This window comes from Artibeus jamaicensis, unplaced genomic scaffold (genome assembly GCF_021234435.1).
Source record: "Artibeus jamaicensis isolate MK-2021 breed Jamaican fruit bat unplaced genomic scaffold, CSHL_Jam_final scaffold_474, whole genome shotgun sequence".
Classification (NCBI taxonomy): domain Eukaryota; kingdom Metazoa; phylum Chordata; class Mammalia; order Chiroptera; family Phyllostomidae; genus Artibeus; species Artibeus jamaicensis.
The window spans coordinates 13,874,364-13,893,257 of NW_026522046.1; the positions used below are offsets into that span (position 1 = coordinate 13,874,364).

The 18,894-nt window shown below is 36.3% G+C and overlaps 1 protein-coding gene across 4 annotated transcripts in view; it reads right to left on the minus strand.

Moving 5' to 3' along the window:
* NAALADL2 (N-acetylated alpha-linked acidic dipeptidase like 2) overlaps window positions 1-18,894 on the minus strand; it is a 1,140,409-nt gene that overhangs the window by 816,700 nt on the left and 304,815 nt on the right. For 2 of the 4 annotated variants that reach the window (XM_053657979.1, XM_053657982.1), the window contains exon 1: window positions 5,542-5,740. The exons of 1 other annotated variant lie outside the window; for it this stretch is intronic. In XM_053657979.1, the coding sequence (XP_053513954.1) occupies window positions 5,542-5,584 (43 nt within the window). In that variant the 5' untranslated portion in view covers window positions 5,585-5,740. Of the gene's footprint in view, window positions 1-691; window positions 730-5,541; window positions 5,741-18,894 lie in introns of those variants that run through there. One more of the 4 variants, XM_053657980.1, reaches the window with a different exon arrangement.

An 18,894-nucleotide genomic window follows, 5' to 3' on the forward strand; every position in this document is an offset into this window, starting at 1 on the left:
TCTTACTTGGCTAAATTTGTTTCAACTATTTCCAAAATCTAGAGACTAGACAAACAATGTAATAATTATATGGTGTTTATACATGCATAATCATCAAATTATTACTGCATTCTTATTTCTTTTCTTTAAGAAAAAGGAAGCAGATTCAAAGACAGATCCAACCTTTTAACTCCATGAAAAAAATTAATTGCATTATTAATAATAATGTTTAAACAATCAAGTCATCCTGTAGTTATGCATCACCTTTTCTTCAAGATTTTATAGCGATTTTAATTGAAACCTAAAACATTTCCCTTTAAAACAATTTCAGGGTCATCAAATATAATTTAGATCAAAGGGGATTAAACTCTACTTTTCAGGCCATTTAAAAGTACAGGAACAAACTGTGGGCTTCTCCTTGGCTGCAGATTTCAACCAAGAGCCCTGTTTTTAACCACCTTTGCCTCACGTTCCATGCAAGTGTATCACTTGCTATTTTACTTCTAACAGTGTAACGATCCTACTTCTATTTAGAAAGACAAGGAAAGGAGACCTCCTCAGCTTAGTTATGTTATTTTCATGAACTCTTTCTTTTCTATTATATCAGAGTTTATCTCTGAATCTCATTTTTTGTTCCCAGGATTCTGTCTTGCACCTGGGGAAAGTCCCTAAGCCATCCCCACGTGCACCGCTGACATTTGGGTCCACTCACCTGGAATTTCATGCCTTAACATTCTCGGCAATTTTACTTGCTCCAGATATACTCGATTTTGTCCTTAGAGAAGACCTCTCCAGCAAAGCTTTAACTCCAAAATGTCCTGCTACCTCAAAATCTAAATATCAGCTCCAAAATGTCTCAATTCTCCATGTGCTTCCAACCTATCACTGTGAGCCAGGGAAAGGCTTTCTTTCCTCCTCCTGAAACGACAGCTCCTTGAACCACTCTCAGCTGAAAGTGCTGTTAAAGGTCTATAGGCTGGGGAGACTCCCAGACTGGTTCGTCCTCTTTGGTGTTTTAGAAAGATTTCAAGACACTCACAGGCATGGTTTACAATGATGAATGCAGAGATATGTTTCCACCACAGAGGTAAACACGCACAGTAAACCAGTATAACAGGTTGGGAGATACAGTACTGCTGCCCTCCGGCTGCAACTTAGAAGCACAGACACTAAGGCACCTTCCTGCTAGTTTTTTTTTTTTTGTTTTTTTTTTTTGCCTTTCACTAGCCAAATAAAATAAGTATACTTCCTTTAAAAAAATGGCCATAGCATGAGAAACATTCAATGAATGCGCCTGGGGACTTTCAACCCAACTTCCCTGGTTGCGATGAACGTTAAGTAAATGTATTAAAAATCAGTGAAACGTATGGAGTCAAGAGAAAACCCAAATCCAGATGGACCAGGTTTCAACAGCCTGGCTGAATAGTGGACAATTCTTTCAAGGTTGTAACTGTAGAAACTGAAACATGTCAATAGGGAAAGCATTTATGAGCTTGACTTCCTCTTTTGAAGTAAAAAAAAAACCTAAATGCCTATAGAAATTAATGTGCCGAATTCCTCAATAAAATTACAGGCTTTAGACAGCTAGGGTGGAGACCTGGCAACTGCTTCTAAGAAATCAAGGAAAATTTCCTTCCTGGGATCTCTGCTTGCTACTGTTCAAAGTAGAAATATTGGACTCGAGGCCCAATAAGTTCCCAGAAATTTTAACTATCTGCAGATTTTTTTCTCTAATTCTGATAACCAACTTCTCCTTCAGTATTTAGCAAATACTGAACCCTTTAGCAAAGGGTTCTCTCTTCTTTGCTGACTGCTGTCTAAAGCTAGCCTTGAATTCCACAGTGAATAGACAACTTCTCTGTACTTAAGAAACATTTTCCTCTGAGCTCCTGGTGTTTTGCAGATGTTAGTATTTTCCTAGATCCAAAGAACCAAGAAGAGCTGAGGTAGAAAAGAGGGCTATAATTAGAAGATGCTCAAACAATTTTAAGCAGGTGACCGTAGGCTGTGCTGAGCAGCCCCGGGCAGACCCCCACCCAAAGAAATCTCTCACAGTGTTGTTCTGGCATTGAACTCAGATACATTTTATTCAAATAATTCCAAGGCTGAATTTATATATTATATCCTTTACAAGGAGGCAAGTGGCCTTGGACATGCTTTAACCAAGGACGAGGAAAGACAGAAAATAGAAAAAGTTCATGGGGACTGAGTTGCTGAGGTGGGAGGGGCTCAGGGGATGAGGAGCTTAGCTGGATAATAATAAATTCTTCCATTTGTAATATTTCTGACTAGGGTCGGCCCTACCACTTAACAAAAAATTTGAGGGGAGTAGGAAAAGGGTAAAGGGCCCTTACCGGTCCAAGGGTAGCTTCTGGAGAAACCTTAGCCTGAGGAATTTTCCAGGTAGTGGCCTGCCTCGAAGAAAGCCCTCCCTCCTCCCATCCATGCATGGGCTTTCACTACTGTCCCAGACCGACCAAGTGCCACTCAGTGGCGCACGCCAGTTTGCAGCTATCATGCAAAGAAATGATGCTTCCCTTTCTTGGCAAATAACAATGTTAAAAAAGCACTGGTTTCTACTTTTTTGCCATGTTATATATACATTGTACTTGTATTTTCAAAAATCAAAAAGAAAATTCTGGCTTTCTATTCTGCCCATGTTGTGAATCCTGAGAATAGTATAAACCTTTATGTATGGAATCATTACATAATTCTCCATGGAGTTACTTTTCATTGGACTGAAAGAGAGAGATGTTGTTTATGTTTGAAAAGAGAATTGAGATCTGTTCACAGTAAGCTGAAGATAACCTTTACTTTCACTTGGAAAAAATAAGTCCCCGGTACTATTGGGAATAATAAATGGTGACCACTGGTGGGACACTCATTAACCAGGTCACACTCAACCAGCTTGTGGGGTATAAGACAAGTCAGAAAACCATAGGAAATAGCATTAAAATGAATAATATTTGATGGAATCTATGGAAGCCCTCCTAATTTTGACTACAGAGGGTCCTATGAATCTAAGCAATTGAGATACATGACCCTAGAAAACCATTATTCAAAGCACATGACAGAATTTTAATAATAATATACTGTCATTTATTATATTCATAGCCAAAACACTGAAATCACCCATGTTTACTGTACACAACCTGGTATTTAAATAGTCATTTCTATTAGAGAATGCTTGTTTATAAATAGAGCTGATAACTAATATTATTTCAGAGAACTTCGAATCTTTTTATAAATGCAGTTAAGTCAAAGTAAAATTACCTCTTACTTTCACACATAAAGTAAAGCGGCAAATTATCTTCCTAGTGTTTTCATTTATAATTTAAAATAAATCCAGAAATAACTAAAAACCAAAAACCAAAGTACCTTCACTTCTCATTAACTCTCACCTGATTAGCAGGTTCACTGAATAATCTTAATGCAAATACAACTGAAACGGAAGCATTTCAATATTCCAAGAAGATGTATCTGGACTCTCTGGAGATCTCTCTGATCTTAGGTAAGATCAGGAGATAACCCATTCCTTATTCAAAAGTTTTCATGAAGTAAACAAGGGAAAATACTCTGGGATAGAACTGGTCTCACAAGCATTTCCCAACTACAGAAGATTCATAGATCCAAGAACATCATTTTGTAATTGGAACCATGGAGTTCAAATTATTTACTGGGGTCTTGTTTTAAACTTTGTGTATTTACTTATAGATATATGTATAGAGATTGTTAATTCTAAAATAACTGTGTGTGTGGATATACATGTGTGTGCGTATATGTAGAAGGGTGATATGTACATATCTGTGTATATATGGGATATATACATATGTGTGATCTATGGGATATATATAAAGGGTATATATATATATATGTAATAACTGTGTGGGGTATATGTATGAGTATATATATTGTATATAGAATATATATATGTAATAGGAAGATATATACATATCACCCTTCTATAGTGGGATATAGTACCAGAAGCATAACATGCATAGAAATGTCAGAGAAAAAGAAAAACAAAACAAAAATCTATACATATTCTAAAACTTCAAAATAAGAAATAAATACTACCCATGATTCTGACACCAAAAGGGATGCTGAGGAGGTGAGGGAGTGCCTGTTTTTTTCTTAGTGTATTTCACTTCCTGGAGTGCTGGCACAGGACGCACCACGCAGTTCTAGGACCGGCCGGGCGGGTGGCTGCCCAGCAGTCACCTGCAGGTTGTACAAAACCATCGTTATGTGAACTCCGACAACATGTACTTCTTCCAGGACAGCTATCACTGGTCTACTTTAGTGAGATACAAGTAGTAATCACAGACATAATAGTATTTTGTACATAAAACATGCACGAAAATATATGATTTTATAGAATTATGCTAAACAAGCTTTTGACCTTGTTTTTCTTCAATGGGAAGTCCTAAATGACTGTTGTAGTAATCTTTAAAAATGATTTCTAAAGCATTTTATGCAGTATTTAAAAAAATATTTTTAGGAAACAAACAGAAATAAAAATAAGATTCTGAGATTCTTAAGCATGTTAAGTGGAGAAATAATTAAAGAAAATAAAGAAAAAACACAGGAATTATGGAAGGTAATTTAACTTTATAAATTGGATGTTATACTTTTATGCCCAGCCATATCTATGATCATCTTATTGGTATCTGGCATGTGTCATATTTCATAAATGTAGTTTTATATGCTTGATTATATGCACTTTAAGGAAAACTGGGTGGTTTGAAAATTTTCTTGATGGTAGCTTCATAAGAACATAAATAAACAAATAAAAATGGCATTATAAGTAAATGTCTTTTTAAATCCTGATTAAAATGTAATTTGTAACAATGATAATGAATTCATTAAAAAGTAGAATACTTGAAAACATATCACATATAAGCATTAACCCTCTTTAATTTTTTTTAAAAAAGTTTTCTCACTCAAAAAAGTGAAAAGCGTGAGTAGCCTTGTACTCATTTCTATCAACACGACTAACCACAGAAGCCTAATCAAGCCAACATCAACAAAGCCAATCCCTTCAAAGGACAAAGATATCTGATTAGGTAAGACATGTAAAATAAACCACTCTTCCCAGCTGATATGCTCTCTTCTGAGATCCTGTTTTCCACTAAAAAAAAAAAAAAAAGTTATACTAATTACAAGGACATTTAGCTGATAAACACTAGAGATGGTGTTTACTTGATTACAAATAAAAATTGCACAGGTAGAGATGAAAATCCATATTCTGTTAATGTTGGAAAAGACCTAACATGAAACATGCACCACAAGTTGGCCGCAACATTTCTCCACCACTGCACTTGGAAATAAGCTTAAGGCTCTCTCGGTGCTCCACAGGTCTGTCTGTCTGTGCTGATCCGGTTGCTGAGCACAACAGACAGCCAGCTTCTTCTGAAACAATTCCCACCTTTCCTTCCCACCTTCACGGCACACCTTGAAACTCCGTGGGGGCAAACACTCACGCGCACACATGCACACACACCGTAATCAACACTGCTTGAATTTCTGGTTGCAGACATTTCCGAGGCTGTTGGCGCTTACCTTGCAAGGACGTGTTAGGTAAACTTGCTTCATTCTCTCCCATCTTATTATTCCTTTTTAAAGGGTGCCAAACAGTTTCAAGTTGTTTCAGTTACCCTGATAGAGTTATGACCTTCTGACTTTCTACTGTAGTATTGTAACAGAATACTACCTGCTTTCTTCTGTGAATAATTACCATTCTGCTTCCTGAGTTACCTGGGCTTGCAGGACCTGTTTTACTATGAAGTGAGATCACATCCTTTGATCCAATGTACTGCTATTAATGTTTGCTTCACAAAACATGGCTTTGTTTCAGTTTTAATATTAACTTTTAATTCCCTACTTTCACTTTTGTCCCGAAATAGATTTACATTTTTCTCCTGAAAGAGTGTTGATACTACCAACACACCACGGTACAGTGCCAGAGTTTTATTCTTTGTGTGTGTGTGTGTGTTTCAATTCTGTTTCTCTTAGAGAAATAAAACAAAATTAAAGTGAATTTCCCAACATTCACTTTTAAAAACACAGAGGAACAAGGAAGAGTGTGGGAGTCACTTTTGTGCAGTGGTGGAAAAAAAAGGCTCTCTAGTATCTCCAATACTAGCTATGTAAGTAAGTATAAGGGAGGAACACTATTTCTTCAAGATTCATCTTCCTCAGGTATAAAATGGAGATATTATCTATTTCAGAGGTTATTATAAAAGTGAGAGCAATAACGTGTGGCTGTGCTAAACATTGTAAATGGCACATAATAAATAAACATGCAAAATTGTCTCTTCCCTCTCCTTATCCCCCCTCCTCTTCTTCCTTTCCCTCTTTCCTCTTCTTCTTGTCCCCTCCTCTTGCCCTTCTCCTTCTGACCAGTGGAAAGAGTGCCAAAACAGAGCACTGATATCACTATGTGCTGACGTCAGTTGTGTTATTTATTGACTGAGAGACCTTACAGAAATGACTCAATGCAAGCGTGGTGGCCTCAAGGTCCTCATTTGTAACAGGATACCAGTATTTTCACTGTCTTTTTAATAGGTACATAGTGAATATGCCCTAAACTGTTGAGCCTGAAAGAAAAATAATCTCTAGCAAAGATGAGCGACAAATTGAAGATTTATCTTTTTTCTTTTGTGAGAGAAAAAGAGATTACAAAAATAAGTCAATTTATTTAAGCTCTGTCTCCTATTAGACATCTAAAATAAAAAAAAACATTCTGTGCTTTCACTATCTAGAACTCCTTAGCATTTATTGTAGTCAGGTTAGATTAAAAAAAATCTAAGGCTCAAATGTTTCCTTTTCTTAAATAATTCTCTCATTTTCAATTTGAAAAGAAACTGCATATCATATTATTTTCTAGCTATTAATAAAAATTGATTACATAAGTTATATGAACAACAGAAATGGCAAACAACCAGACAAGTTTTCTCAAAGGTATTAAAAATAAAAACAAACATGACTACAAAATTCTCACCACTGTTAATTTAGAGTTCTCTCTTTCATTACCCTTCAGTGTCTCCATTTTCCCATTTGGACCATTTAATTTCTAAGGCCCATTCTATAATTTTAATGACACAAATCTCCAATTCAAAATTCCGGTTGTGGTTCATTTCCAAATAGAGTACTCTTTTGCCTAGTACAATTGCATAATATAACAAATATACAAAAGTAACCTGAAATTGAATGTTTGCCAATAAAACACTATAATCATCACATTCTGTCTCCCTCATAAGAAGAGAAACACACCTATCAATCCTCACTCTTTATGACAAACTTGAAAATGTACTTACATATCTGCCCTAGGCACCTAAAATTAGTCAATAACACAACATGTATAAAGGTGCCATTATCTAACAGCTGAATTATGGCACATAGGAAGTCATTGTGAAAGTAGAATAGAGAGTACTATTTTTGAGCCTAAGAAAAATATAAAAATATAAACACCAGAAACCTCAAAAAATTTTGTTGCTGCACAAAACATGCATTCAGTTATAATGAAAGATTAAATCCTAGTGATCATTAATACCAATCCTATCTCCCACCCACTTCTCTCTCTTTCCTCCCTCCCCTCTTTCCCCCACCTTTCCCTTCCTGCCACTCCCCACCCCTTCTCCTCCTTTCTCTCTCTCTCTCTCTATGTCTCACCTTTAATGCCTGGAAAACTATTTTGTTTATCACCTGACTTTTGCCTAATTCATATACAGGGATTTTTCTTAAACCCAATCTTGATTTAAGGCTTGTAGGGGTTCAGAACAAGTCAATTCCAGATGTGCTTTTGTGATATGCAAATTGTTTTTGAGCTAAAGTCAACTTTAGTTGCAGGATCAAGAGAAATTTCTACCCCCCCTTATCTGCCTAGAAGAGGTTGAATTAGAGGCCTTGCCCTAAGTGATTGTCAGTGATAACCTTTTTGATGCACTTACATGACACGGCAAACTTCTACTAACTAAGTATCTGCCCTTCTTATCATCCTGCAATGACCCTTTGAAGCTCCCAAGATGAATTATGTCATCCCTAGCTCAGAATGTCTTATATAACTAATTCCCCTTTTATCTGTGAACCTCTCCTACATGTGGAGTTTCTGATTGTCTCATGCATGTGGAGTTGCCATATATATGTATGCATTAAATCTGGTATTTTCTCTTGCTAATCTGTCTCCTGTCTATTCAATCATTAGACAAGCCAAAAGAACCTTAAGGGCAGGGGGACGTTTCTTCCTCCCCTCACACACACACACATACACACACACACACAAATGTCACGGATGTCATTGGGCAGAAAGCTTCACTGAATGGTGAAAAGGAAACAACATAATTATTAAAATTATCAAAATTTTCTTATTCTTAGAAAGGAAGTCTATGAGACTTGTTGTGTTTTCTAATGCATTCTGAGACTTTGCTATAAAATTATTGAACATATTTTTAAATGACTTAGAGGACACATCAGAAAACATTCATAATAAAAAATGTTTAACCACATCATCTGTTTGTGTATTCAGCATTCTATTTCCCATAAAGCACACTTCAGGGAAAGAATGGGCAAAAAAGGATGTTACAAATGTTGTCTCTTATCACTGTTTGAGGTTTCTACCTAAACCACACATGACAGAGAAACCAATGTTAAAATTTAAGCTTGTGGGTGGTTATTAAGTTTAGTTATGATTTTCAAGACAAGATATATGGGAAAACTTGAAAAAAAGACAGCGATTATTTAAAGTTCCAAATGTTGCTATTGTATGTTATGGAACTTGGGACCCTGAATATGTAAAACGTTGTAATATTGCCCTGGCTGGTATAACTCAGTATATTGAGTGCCACCCTGCAAACTAAAGGGTTGTCAGTTGGATCCCCAGTCAGGGCACATGCCTAGGTCATGGGCCAGGTCCCCAGAAGGGGCATTCAAGGGGCAACCACACACTAATGTTTCTCTCCCTCTCTTTCTCCCTCCCTTCCCCTCTCTGTAAAAATAAATAAATAAAATCTAAAATAAAATATTAAAATATCTGTCTGGAAAACATCCAGCCATTGTTAATATAATGAGAACAATATATAATAATATATTGTTATGTTATATCGTTATAATATAATATAACAGTAATAATGTGCATTATATTATATTATTATGTTAATATAATAATGCACAACATTGATGTAACCTGGCAGCCAAGGAGAGTAGACTGGAATGTGTGTGCATGAACAATAACAACTTCATTGTATTAGTCAGTGGAGGCAATAGACGTTGTTGAGTGAGCATGTGTACTGTGTGACCGTCACATTAAAAATGACTGAGCAAGTAGGCCAATGAATCTGCATTGAACTTTTCCTTAAGCTTGAACATTCCTCCCCAGAAACTACTGAGATGATTCAGAGGCTATGGGCAAGTGGTAACTGGCAGCTTCTTGACAACAACATGCCCACTCATGCATCGCATGTCATGCAGTTTTTTTGCAAAGCATCACAATCATACAGGTGAGTCAGCCAAGCCCCCTATAGCCCAGATTTGGCACCCTGAGACTTCTGGCATTTCCTAAAACCTAAGTCACCTTTGAAAGAGAAGAGATTTCAGAATATCAGTGAGATTCAGGAAAATACAATGGGTCAGCTAATGGTGACTGGGAGAAGTGTATGAGGTCCCAAGGTGCTTACTTTGAAGGGGACTGAGGCATCATTGTCCTGTGTACAATATTTCTTGTCTTTTGTAGCTTCTTCAATAAATGTCTCTATTTTTCATAGTATGTGGCTGGATATTTACTGGACAGACCTCACACATCTAACAATGACAGACTTGGTACTGATATTCTTGATGAGAAATATAACATGAAGAGGAAAACAGTTTGGTCAAAACTATAGATATTCACAGAGAAAAAAGAATTGGAACTCTCAAAACTGTAACCCTGCCAAGCCTTATTGGAAGGAAAATCCACACTCAGAAACCAGGCCAGATCTTTGAGGTTACAGTTCCAAGAAGAGGTATATGTGTTTGAAGAGCTATTTGAGCAAACGAAAGCCAGCAGGTTGGTTCTCTTTACCTCCCTGCACAAAAGTGGAAAACAAATGTCCCCTTTTGTAAAGGACACTTACATAATGGGAATTTCCACTTATAAAAATGTCTCCTTACCAGGAAGATAACTACTACCGGACTGGATGCAATTCTTACCACCTGAGAAACTCACTTAGTAAAAGACAACCCTTACTTATAATACACTGTTGTTTGGCTACATCCAAGAATTCCAAGGCTGGAACTTTCTGATCCATGTAGCTGCTAAATACTCTTGAGTTCTATCAGAAACAAGATAGCTAGGTAAGCTAGAAAAGAGGAAAATATGCACTATATAAGGAAAATGAGTAGAAGCAAATTAAACAAGATTTTCTCATGCTTGGGATTGCTGGCCCAAAATATTCCACCTCCTCTCTTCTGGATCTGAGTACTATTATCCACCGAATTGCATTAACAGAAATTTATCACGTATCCTTGACTCTACACCCCTACTTCCTCAAATAGTCACTAGGTCTTATCAATGTCATTGAAATCCACATCCTTACCTCTCCATTTCCTTTAGGTGAGGCAATTATCATCTGTTGTAAAGACAGTAACTCAGTGAATGAATTGCTCCTTTCCTCTAATCCATCCTTTCTATATCTGTCAAAGTGATCTTTCTACAATAGTCACACCATTTTCATGCTCACCTGTGCTCACTGGTTCACAGCCTACTCAACAATGTCACTATTTTATCACCACCATTTCCCATCCAACTGACTCTTAATCCTCCAATATCATCTAATTCATTTAAACAAGCTTTTCTGACAACCCAATCACACTTACAATTCTAAATAATTGAATACAGTATGCATAAAACCATATTTACTTGTCAATATATGTGAATACAAAATAAAAAACTGGTCAAAAAAATCAAGGCCTACTCTGCTTTACATTAGGATTGACTGACCAGTAGGCAAAAGTGTCCTTCCAATAATGCTTCTATTATTGGTATTTAGCTGGTTATTAATAAAAAGAAATAGGAGAAAAGGGACTTAGACACTGAGTTTAATAAAACAGAGAACATGAGCCTACTTGCTTAGTTAGAAAGCTAAGCTTCACACTCCAGGCTATTACAGCATTTCTCTGCCAAGGGTATTCACACTCCTCCTTTCCCTCCTCCAGTACCAGATTTTTGGGGGCTACAGAGGAAGGTTCTGGACCATAGAGCCTGTCAGTCTAACTAGAGGAGGTGGACCTATCAAAAGTCCACAAAAGCCTGGGAAGTTCATTGGTCAACTTGGAAAAGCTTCTGGTCTCTTCCAAGCCCAAACTTAATATAATCCCAGGGAAACAAAGAAACTCTTTCTCTCTCTCTCCCCCCACCCACACACACAATAACAGACTCACCTCCTGCATTTGCTCATTCTTTCTCGCTCTCGATCACGTGACCATATGTGTCTAGCAGCTACCAGGGCCCACAGCAGATGCTGAGGGCTCCAGAAGACTGAGCTTTAATGTGAAGCAGAAACTCTGGGCACTGACTTTTGCTGTGACCTTGCTAAGGACAAGACTGCACCTTTTCCATGGAAAGATGAAAAAAGATGGGACATTCAGAAGTCAGGAGGGGAACCCCCATAATTTTACATCATCATTAAAATTTAACATGGAACCTCATCCTCCCTGCAGGTTTCAGGAAATTCTGTCCTTGCCACATGGCAAGAATACCACATCCACCAATAACAATGCCACTAACTAAACTTTTAATTCTCTACCATCTTTTTCTATAAAACTGCATACAAAATCCTTAAAAAATCAATATTGATGGAAAATAAAGAAAGTAAGTTTCTTTCAGTAGTAACTAGAAAAAAAGATAAGTCATAATTAATGGCAGGTAGAGTATTGTTATTTTAATCATCTTTCTACTATAATTTTATTTAAAAAGAAGCCAAGAAACTGTATTAGCTATATGGTAACATATATACACACACCCCAGAGTTGCTTAGCAATTACTGAGGCTTTGTAGGCTATTTCACATAATTAAGCTATATAATGACTCACATAAAAGAGACCCGGACGTGCCGTGTTGGAAGTCACACAGCAGTGGCACCACCGACAAGGTTCAGAGCAGCCTACCCCAGTGTGCGCCACTTCCGCAGGAGGGTTATTGGGAGCCAAATGCAATCCAAACCCAGGAGATTCAGAAAAAGCTCTTCTTCATGTCCCCTCTCAACTGCCTGAATTTACATGGGAAAAGGGGCCGGTGCCACAAAGACAGCTATTACAGAGATAACTTTTAACCTAAGAAATGTATCTGTGTAACATGGCACACTTGGTTTTCATACATCTCCTTAGCCTTTCTGTGAATGGCCTTTTTCCCCTTTGTGTCCCCGCAACCTTCACCTCCTTTCCTAGCTTGGGATGCTACAAAGGCCTCAATTACCTGGTTGCCCTTCAGGCCTCATATTGCTATGGGGCTTCTGTAATTAAATTCATTTTCTCCTGCTAATCTGTCTTATGTCAATTTAATTATTAGGAAAGGCAAAGGACCTAGAAGGAAAGAAGGGGAAAGTTTTCCTTCCCTACACTACAAAGCATTCTACTTGGCTGTTCGGAACAATGCTATTCAAGACTGTGGGAGAACTGTGTAACAAAACATTAAATACAGGCTTGTAATTATAGTGTGGAGTGATTTATGCACTTTTATGAGGAGCCCATAAACTCTTGGCTCAAATGCCAGACGTTTTAAAGTGATACACTCTTATTAGCAAACTCAGTCTCATTAATGCGAGCCTACTGATAGTGGGAAGACCAGTTATGATAGCCATCTAAGTATCATTGGAAATGTGAAAAATAGTTCTAATATAAATGGTCATTTAATAGTATTATCATGGAACCATAAAAGGAAGAGTATACACACACTTGACTAATTTACATATAACAAGCCACTGTTCAACAAACTCAGACGAAACTCCCTTGAGAGAAACCCTGAGAAAATCATTAAAGGAAGGGAATATGCACACTAATAGCCTGATATAGCATAGAATGGGGAACACATCAATTTGAGAATTTTAGGACATCCTAAAAATCTACAATAAAGCTAAAAAAAAACCCTACAGTTAAAACTCTAGAATACCAAGTTTTAATAGAGAAAACAAGATAATAGAATGATAATAGAATGTCATCTTTTCAAAATGGCTTAAATGGTATTATTTATTTGGAGATAAATTTATTTCCTCAGAACTCCCTGAAATAACCAATCCTGGAAATAGAAGTTTCACCTCCATGACCAAGAGTGATTTAGAAACAGTGGTGCTAATATTTTGCAAGGATAACCTAGTCATTCCTGTTGAGGTAAAATAGTCTTCAGTTTTCAGCCTCTTCACTATAGACTCAAAAAAAAAAAGACAAAAGATTATGCTATATGAGAACATTAACTAAATACAAATGTTTAACAATTACTCAAGGGGTAACAGCTTTATCTTCTAAGGTGAAGCTACAGTAAAAGGTCTTTTCATCATTGTTTTTAGAACCATTCCATTCTTCTCACTTATATTAAAACATTAATATTAAATAAGTGTGTTCAAAATAAACATAGCAGCTATAATTATTATTTATTAAAAATAATTTCCAGGGCCTTCATTTTAACTCAAAAGTACCACATTAAATTTTCCTTAATTCTGTACTATTTCTTTTATTTATTTTTCTTTTATCCTTTTCTTAATTATTTTTCTTCTTTTCCTTCCTCTCCTCCTCCTTTTCCTCATTCTTCTTTGAATAAAATCAAAGTATAGAATAACAAGTGACTTTCCTAGAACAGTGACTCCAGGAGAACTACTTTTATTCAACATAATAGTGAGCCACTACTTTCTACTGATATTTTTTTCCTGAAAGCTCCTCTTCTATTTCCACAGCTGAGTACCCGCCAGCCAGCACTGTTACAGAACAGGAGGTTCGAGTCTCCAGCCTTCCCCAGTGAGCAACGAGTCTGTACATAGACTTTCTGTAGAGTGCATGGCTGCTCTCTTTCTGTAGGAACCAGATTTACAAAATGAAAAAAAAATCAGAGAACAAATGAGGTGAGATACACATAACTTCTCTGGATGGACTTTACAAAATAATGAGCTGAATGGATGAAATCTATGAAAAAAAATCTCAGAATGACACTGGAAAATATGGTATCTGTTCACTTTGAGCAATGGTGGGCTCACAAAGTGAACAATTTTAAGAATGAATAAATATAAGAATTGAGATAGACATGACATTGCTAAAATTAGCTTTAAATACGTATTTCATTGCGTTTCTCACCCCCTTCTAAAACCTGTAGTCTTTTATATCCTAACATATCATTTAATTTTGATTTTCTTAATACTTAAAAAAATATGCTGGCCAAATATAGCCCTGTCTCCTACTCTCAGGGCCTACTTTTAGAGCATGTGCTATTTTTAAATCTGCCAGATTCATTAGCATTTAATAAATACTTGATGATTGACTAATAAAAACATAACACAATTATATTTTATCTCTGTCCTAAAATCTTTAAAACAAAAGTTAATAAAAGAGCCTAAGGAACCTTATTAATTCAAATGTGTTTATTATTCCTGCTTCATGCTGAAGAGAACAGAATACACCATCCCAGAATATTCCACTTTGCTGTAAGATTGTTTTGAACTAAAAGCAATTAGTTCTCTGTCTTTCCACTTTCTGTTTAAAAAGCATATATTAACATTTGTACTGGTGTCTACTTCTTTAATAGGAAAAGAACTACTCTGAAGACAACTCTTAGTGTTGTCAATAGAAATCAGGGTCTTGCATGGGATCATGGGGGAAGCAGTCCAGGGATCCACGCATGGGAGATTATGATGAGGTAAGATGATGTATTCAAGTGGAAATCTGCCCCTGCATTTCCAATGTCCCATCTCCCTCCATCCTGCCATGGAAAAGGAACAACTATGTCTCTAGCAAGCCCCCCCCCCAAAAAAAAGATTAGTTTTTCAGTCTTTTGGACTCCATGCAATTTGCTCAGGGCCAGTAGCTGCTACCCCACGTGGTCACATGCTCCCGGGTGAGAGAGTACACAAAGGGATAGGGTGAGTGCAGGTCATGGAAGGGGAGTGGGAGAGAGAGAGAGAGAGAGAGAGAGAGAGAGCATCTTTGCTTCCCTAGGATTTTATTAGTTTCCATTGTTTGGGATGGGATGAATGAACCAGGTGTTTTTACAAAACAACCAATAAACTTTCCAAGCTTTCACGGGCTTTTTGATCTGTCTACCCCCTAGTTAGACCGACAGGCCTCTATCTTCAAACACCTCCCCACTTTCCTCCCCCAACAACCGGTACTGAGGGGCAAGAGGGAGTGTTGTTCACCCCCTTGGTGGAGCAATGCTATGATCCCCTAAGGTGTGAAGCGGAAATTCCTAGTGGGGCAAACAGACTCATACTCCTCAGTTTATTAAATCTCTTGTCTAATTCCCTTTGTTTAATTTCTTATTAATAACTAGTTAACTACCTACAGTAACATTAGCACCTGAAATGACATATGTGAATAAAAAAACATGCTAACTAATCCTTAATTTACAATACAATCCTTCCCCTCACCTTCCCATACTTTACCTCCTTCCCCAAGAGATTTCATAAGCTCCTTTCCTTTGTCCATCTAAGATGGTATATAAGCCTCAAATTCCGGAATCACATTCCTTTTATGCATGTATGCATGTAGGGGTATGCATCCAGATCTATATTTTTCTCTCATTATTGTCTTTTGTCAGTTTAATTCACAGCCACTGAACCCATGGGAGGAAAGAAAAAAAAGTTTCTTCCTCCCCTATAATTTCAAATAATATATAATTTTACATGTAAGAAATGTACATCACCATACTACCTGTCCTCCTTCCTGTCCTTTATGATGCTGATACAATACATTTATTACTACACATGTTATAAACCACACAATCCAGTGTTATTATTTTTCCTTTAAACAGTGAGTCATTTTTAAATACAGTCATACCTCAGGACTCATTGGCTTCAGAACTTGTCAAACCCTGTACTCATCACATTTTGATGAAAAAAAATGTTTCGGCACTCAGCACTTACTTGGGGTTCATCGCACTTGCTAGAACTTGTATGAGTCACATTTGGTACTCAATAGTTTCGGCACTTGTCACAAGATCAGAACAAATTAATGATGAATCCGAACTGATACCACTTTTTGTAGCACTGTATGTTAAAAGTGAAAAAATGTTTTCTTATATTAACCTACACATTTACTATGTTATGTTCTTGGTCCCTTGCTGTAGATTCCAGTTTAATCTTTTTACTGCCTAAAAAGTGTGCACTGTAGTTCTCGCCTCCTAACAATAAATTCTCTCAGTTTGTGTCTGAAAAGTCTTTTTTTAGGTTTTATTCTTAAAAGATATTTTCTTATATATAGAATTTGAGATCAATGTTTCATTTTCTTTCATAATTTTAAATATATTTTCCTTGTCACCTGGCTTAACTAGTGTCTCGCAAGAAGTCTATGATTATTTTTATTCTTTACATTCTATATGTAGTGTATTTTTGTCGCTTACTGTTGCTATTTATTATCTTTACTACTTGTTTTTAGTCAGTTTAATTATTATGTGACTGGGTGTAATTTTGCTCATGTTTATTACATCTGGAGTTTGTTGAGTATCTGAGATCTATCAGTTTATAATAGTCAGCAATGTGATTCAGTGGACTGAGTGCTGGCCTGTGAACTGAAAGGTCACTGGTTAGATCCCCATTCAAGGAACATGCCTGGGTTGCGGGCCAGGTTCCCAGCTGGGGGCATGTGAGAAGCACCTGATCGATGTATCTCCCACACACTGATGTTTCCCTCCCTCTCTTTTTCCCTCCCTTCCCCTCTCTCTAAAAGTAAATAAATAAAATCTAAAAATATAATTATACATATGCCATAAATACACAGAGAGATATATACATATAGACATCCAGCAGGTCACTGGAGCTGCTAACTTTTTTCAGTCCTTTTCTTATATATTTATGTTTGCATATTTTCTCTTCCCATGGACTTCAGTGGACCAATTGTTTCATCTGCCATATCTGTTATAATATAAGTCTCATACCATAACACCTTCATTTTTAACCATTTATTTTTTATTCTTACAAATTCTGGTTGGAATTTTTAACACTTTAAATTAACATTCTAAAATCTTTATATCTTGTAATTTTTCTTCATTTGGTTCATATTTGCCTTAATATCATTGCACATATTTATAATAGTAACTCTAAGGTTGTGGCTAATTTAATCATTCTGGGTCTGTTCTTATTAATTAATTTTCTCCTGATTATCAGTTTCAATTTGCTGCTTCATTGCATGTCTGGTAATTTTTTTTTATTGGAATGAGAACATTTTAACACCCTGACTTGTGTTGCTGAGTGGTGAATTGGGTATCCCTTTAAAGGTATCAGATTGTACTTGCGTAGAATGTTATTTATCAAGCAGCCTGGTCATTTTGAGAATTGTTTTGTAATTTTTTAAAAGAAGACTTGGAGTATCCTTTACAATAGAGTCTTTACCACTAAGGTGTGTGTGACACTTTTGGAGCTCTGCTGGATGACTTCTCCAGTCAAAAAGTCTCTCCACTCTTATTGCTGGGAACATGAATAATTTCTAGCCTAGAGTGAGTTCTGGAACTGTTCATTTTGGAGCTCTCTGGTAATTGTCCTTTTCTAACAGCTGTTCTTTGTTCAACATCATGTAGTTGCATGCTTTGCACTAATTGCTGTAAAGACTTCAAGGTTCTCTGCAGATGTCTGAAGCTGTTTCTTTGTATAGTTCTTTTTTCTCTAATCTTACATCCATAGATATAATACTGGTGGCTCATTCTCCCCAAAGTTGAGTCTCTTGTCTCTTCAACTCACATATGTTTTGGTTCTTTCTCCCTTCATCATGTTCTGGAAATTGCCTCTGGTTAGAAGGCTAGGGCAACTATAGGCTCCCCTTTTTAATTCCCCTTTCTCAGGAATCACATTGCTGAGATCCCTATTCCAATGTCTGAAAAACAATTGTTTTAGATATTTTTTCCTGTGCACTAGTTTTATGTCAGAAGGCAAGTCAAATAGAATTTATCCCTTCAGAGGCAGAGCAGAAATGAGGTAACCTTTCTGGAGGACAAGTTAGCAAATAGATCTAAAATACACAGTAAAAGTCATACCATTTGAAATTTAGCTCCTAGAAGATTTTCCAAGACAATAATCAGAAGTCTACATACAAGGTTATCTGACAACATTTATCAGTGTCATTTACAATATGAGAAATAAGCAATTAAATGTTAACATGAGAATTTTTAAATCAATTATTAAACAATAGAATATTGTAGAATAATATAGATGGAATAGCCTGCAACCATTAATGCAGAACTGTTTACTGACTTACAAAATTTCCTACATATTGTGTGTTATGTTTTTGTCAAGATATATGACATATGCTAAAAATATAAAAACAATTATTTCTACATTATAGAATTATTGGCTATTGTCTAATTTGTACTTGTACCCTTGTTGATTTTTTGATATTTTAAAACAAGTTATGTGTTACTTTAGAATCAAAAGAAAGATTTATTTGCTCTTTTGAGAAAAACATTAAGCCTTATTTATGATTTTTTACTGTTCTTTATGTTAAATTGGAAAGGCAAAAAACAAGAGGATCTAAACTGTGCTTTCTAAAAATGCCAAGGCTATTCACACAATTTATCTGTAATTTATGTCTCTGATGTTTCTAAATGGAATCTTAAGCTTGTTAGTGTTAATATAAGGAAACATTTATATGTGCATACACAGGTATTCAGTAAGTATTTGATAAATTTGGTTGATAAGGAAAGATACTTTTGTAAAAATTATGAAGAAATCCTTAAAGGGACCTAGGAGGAAG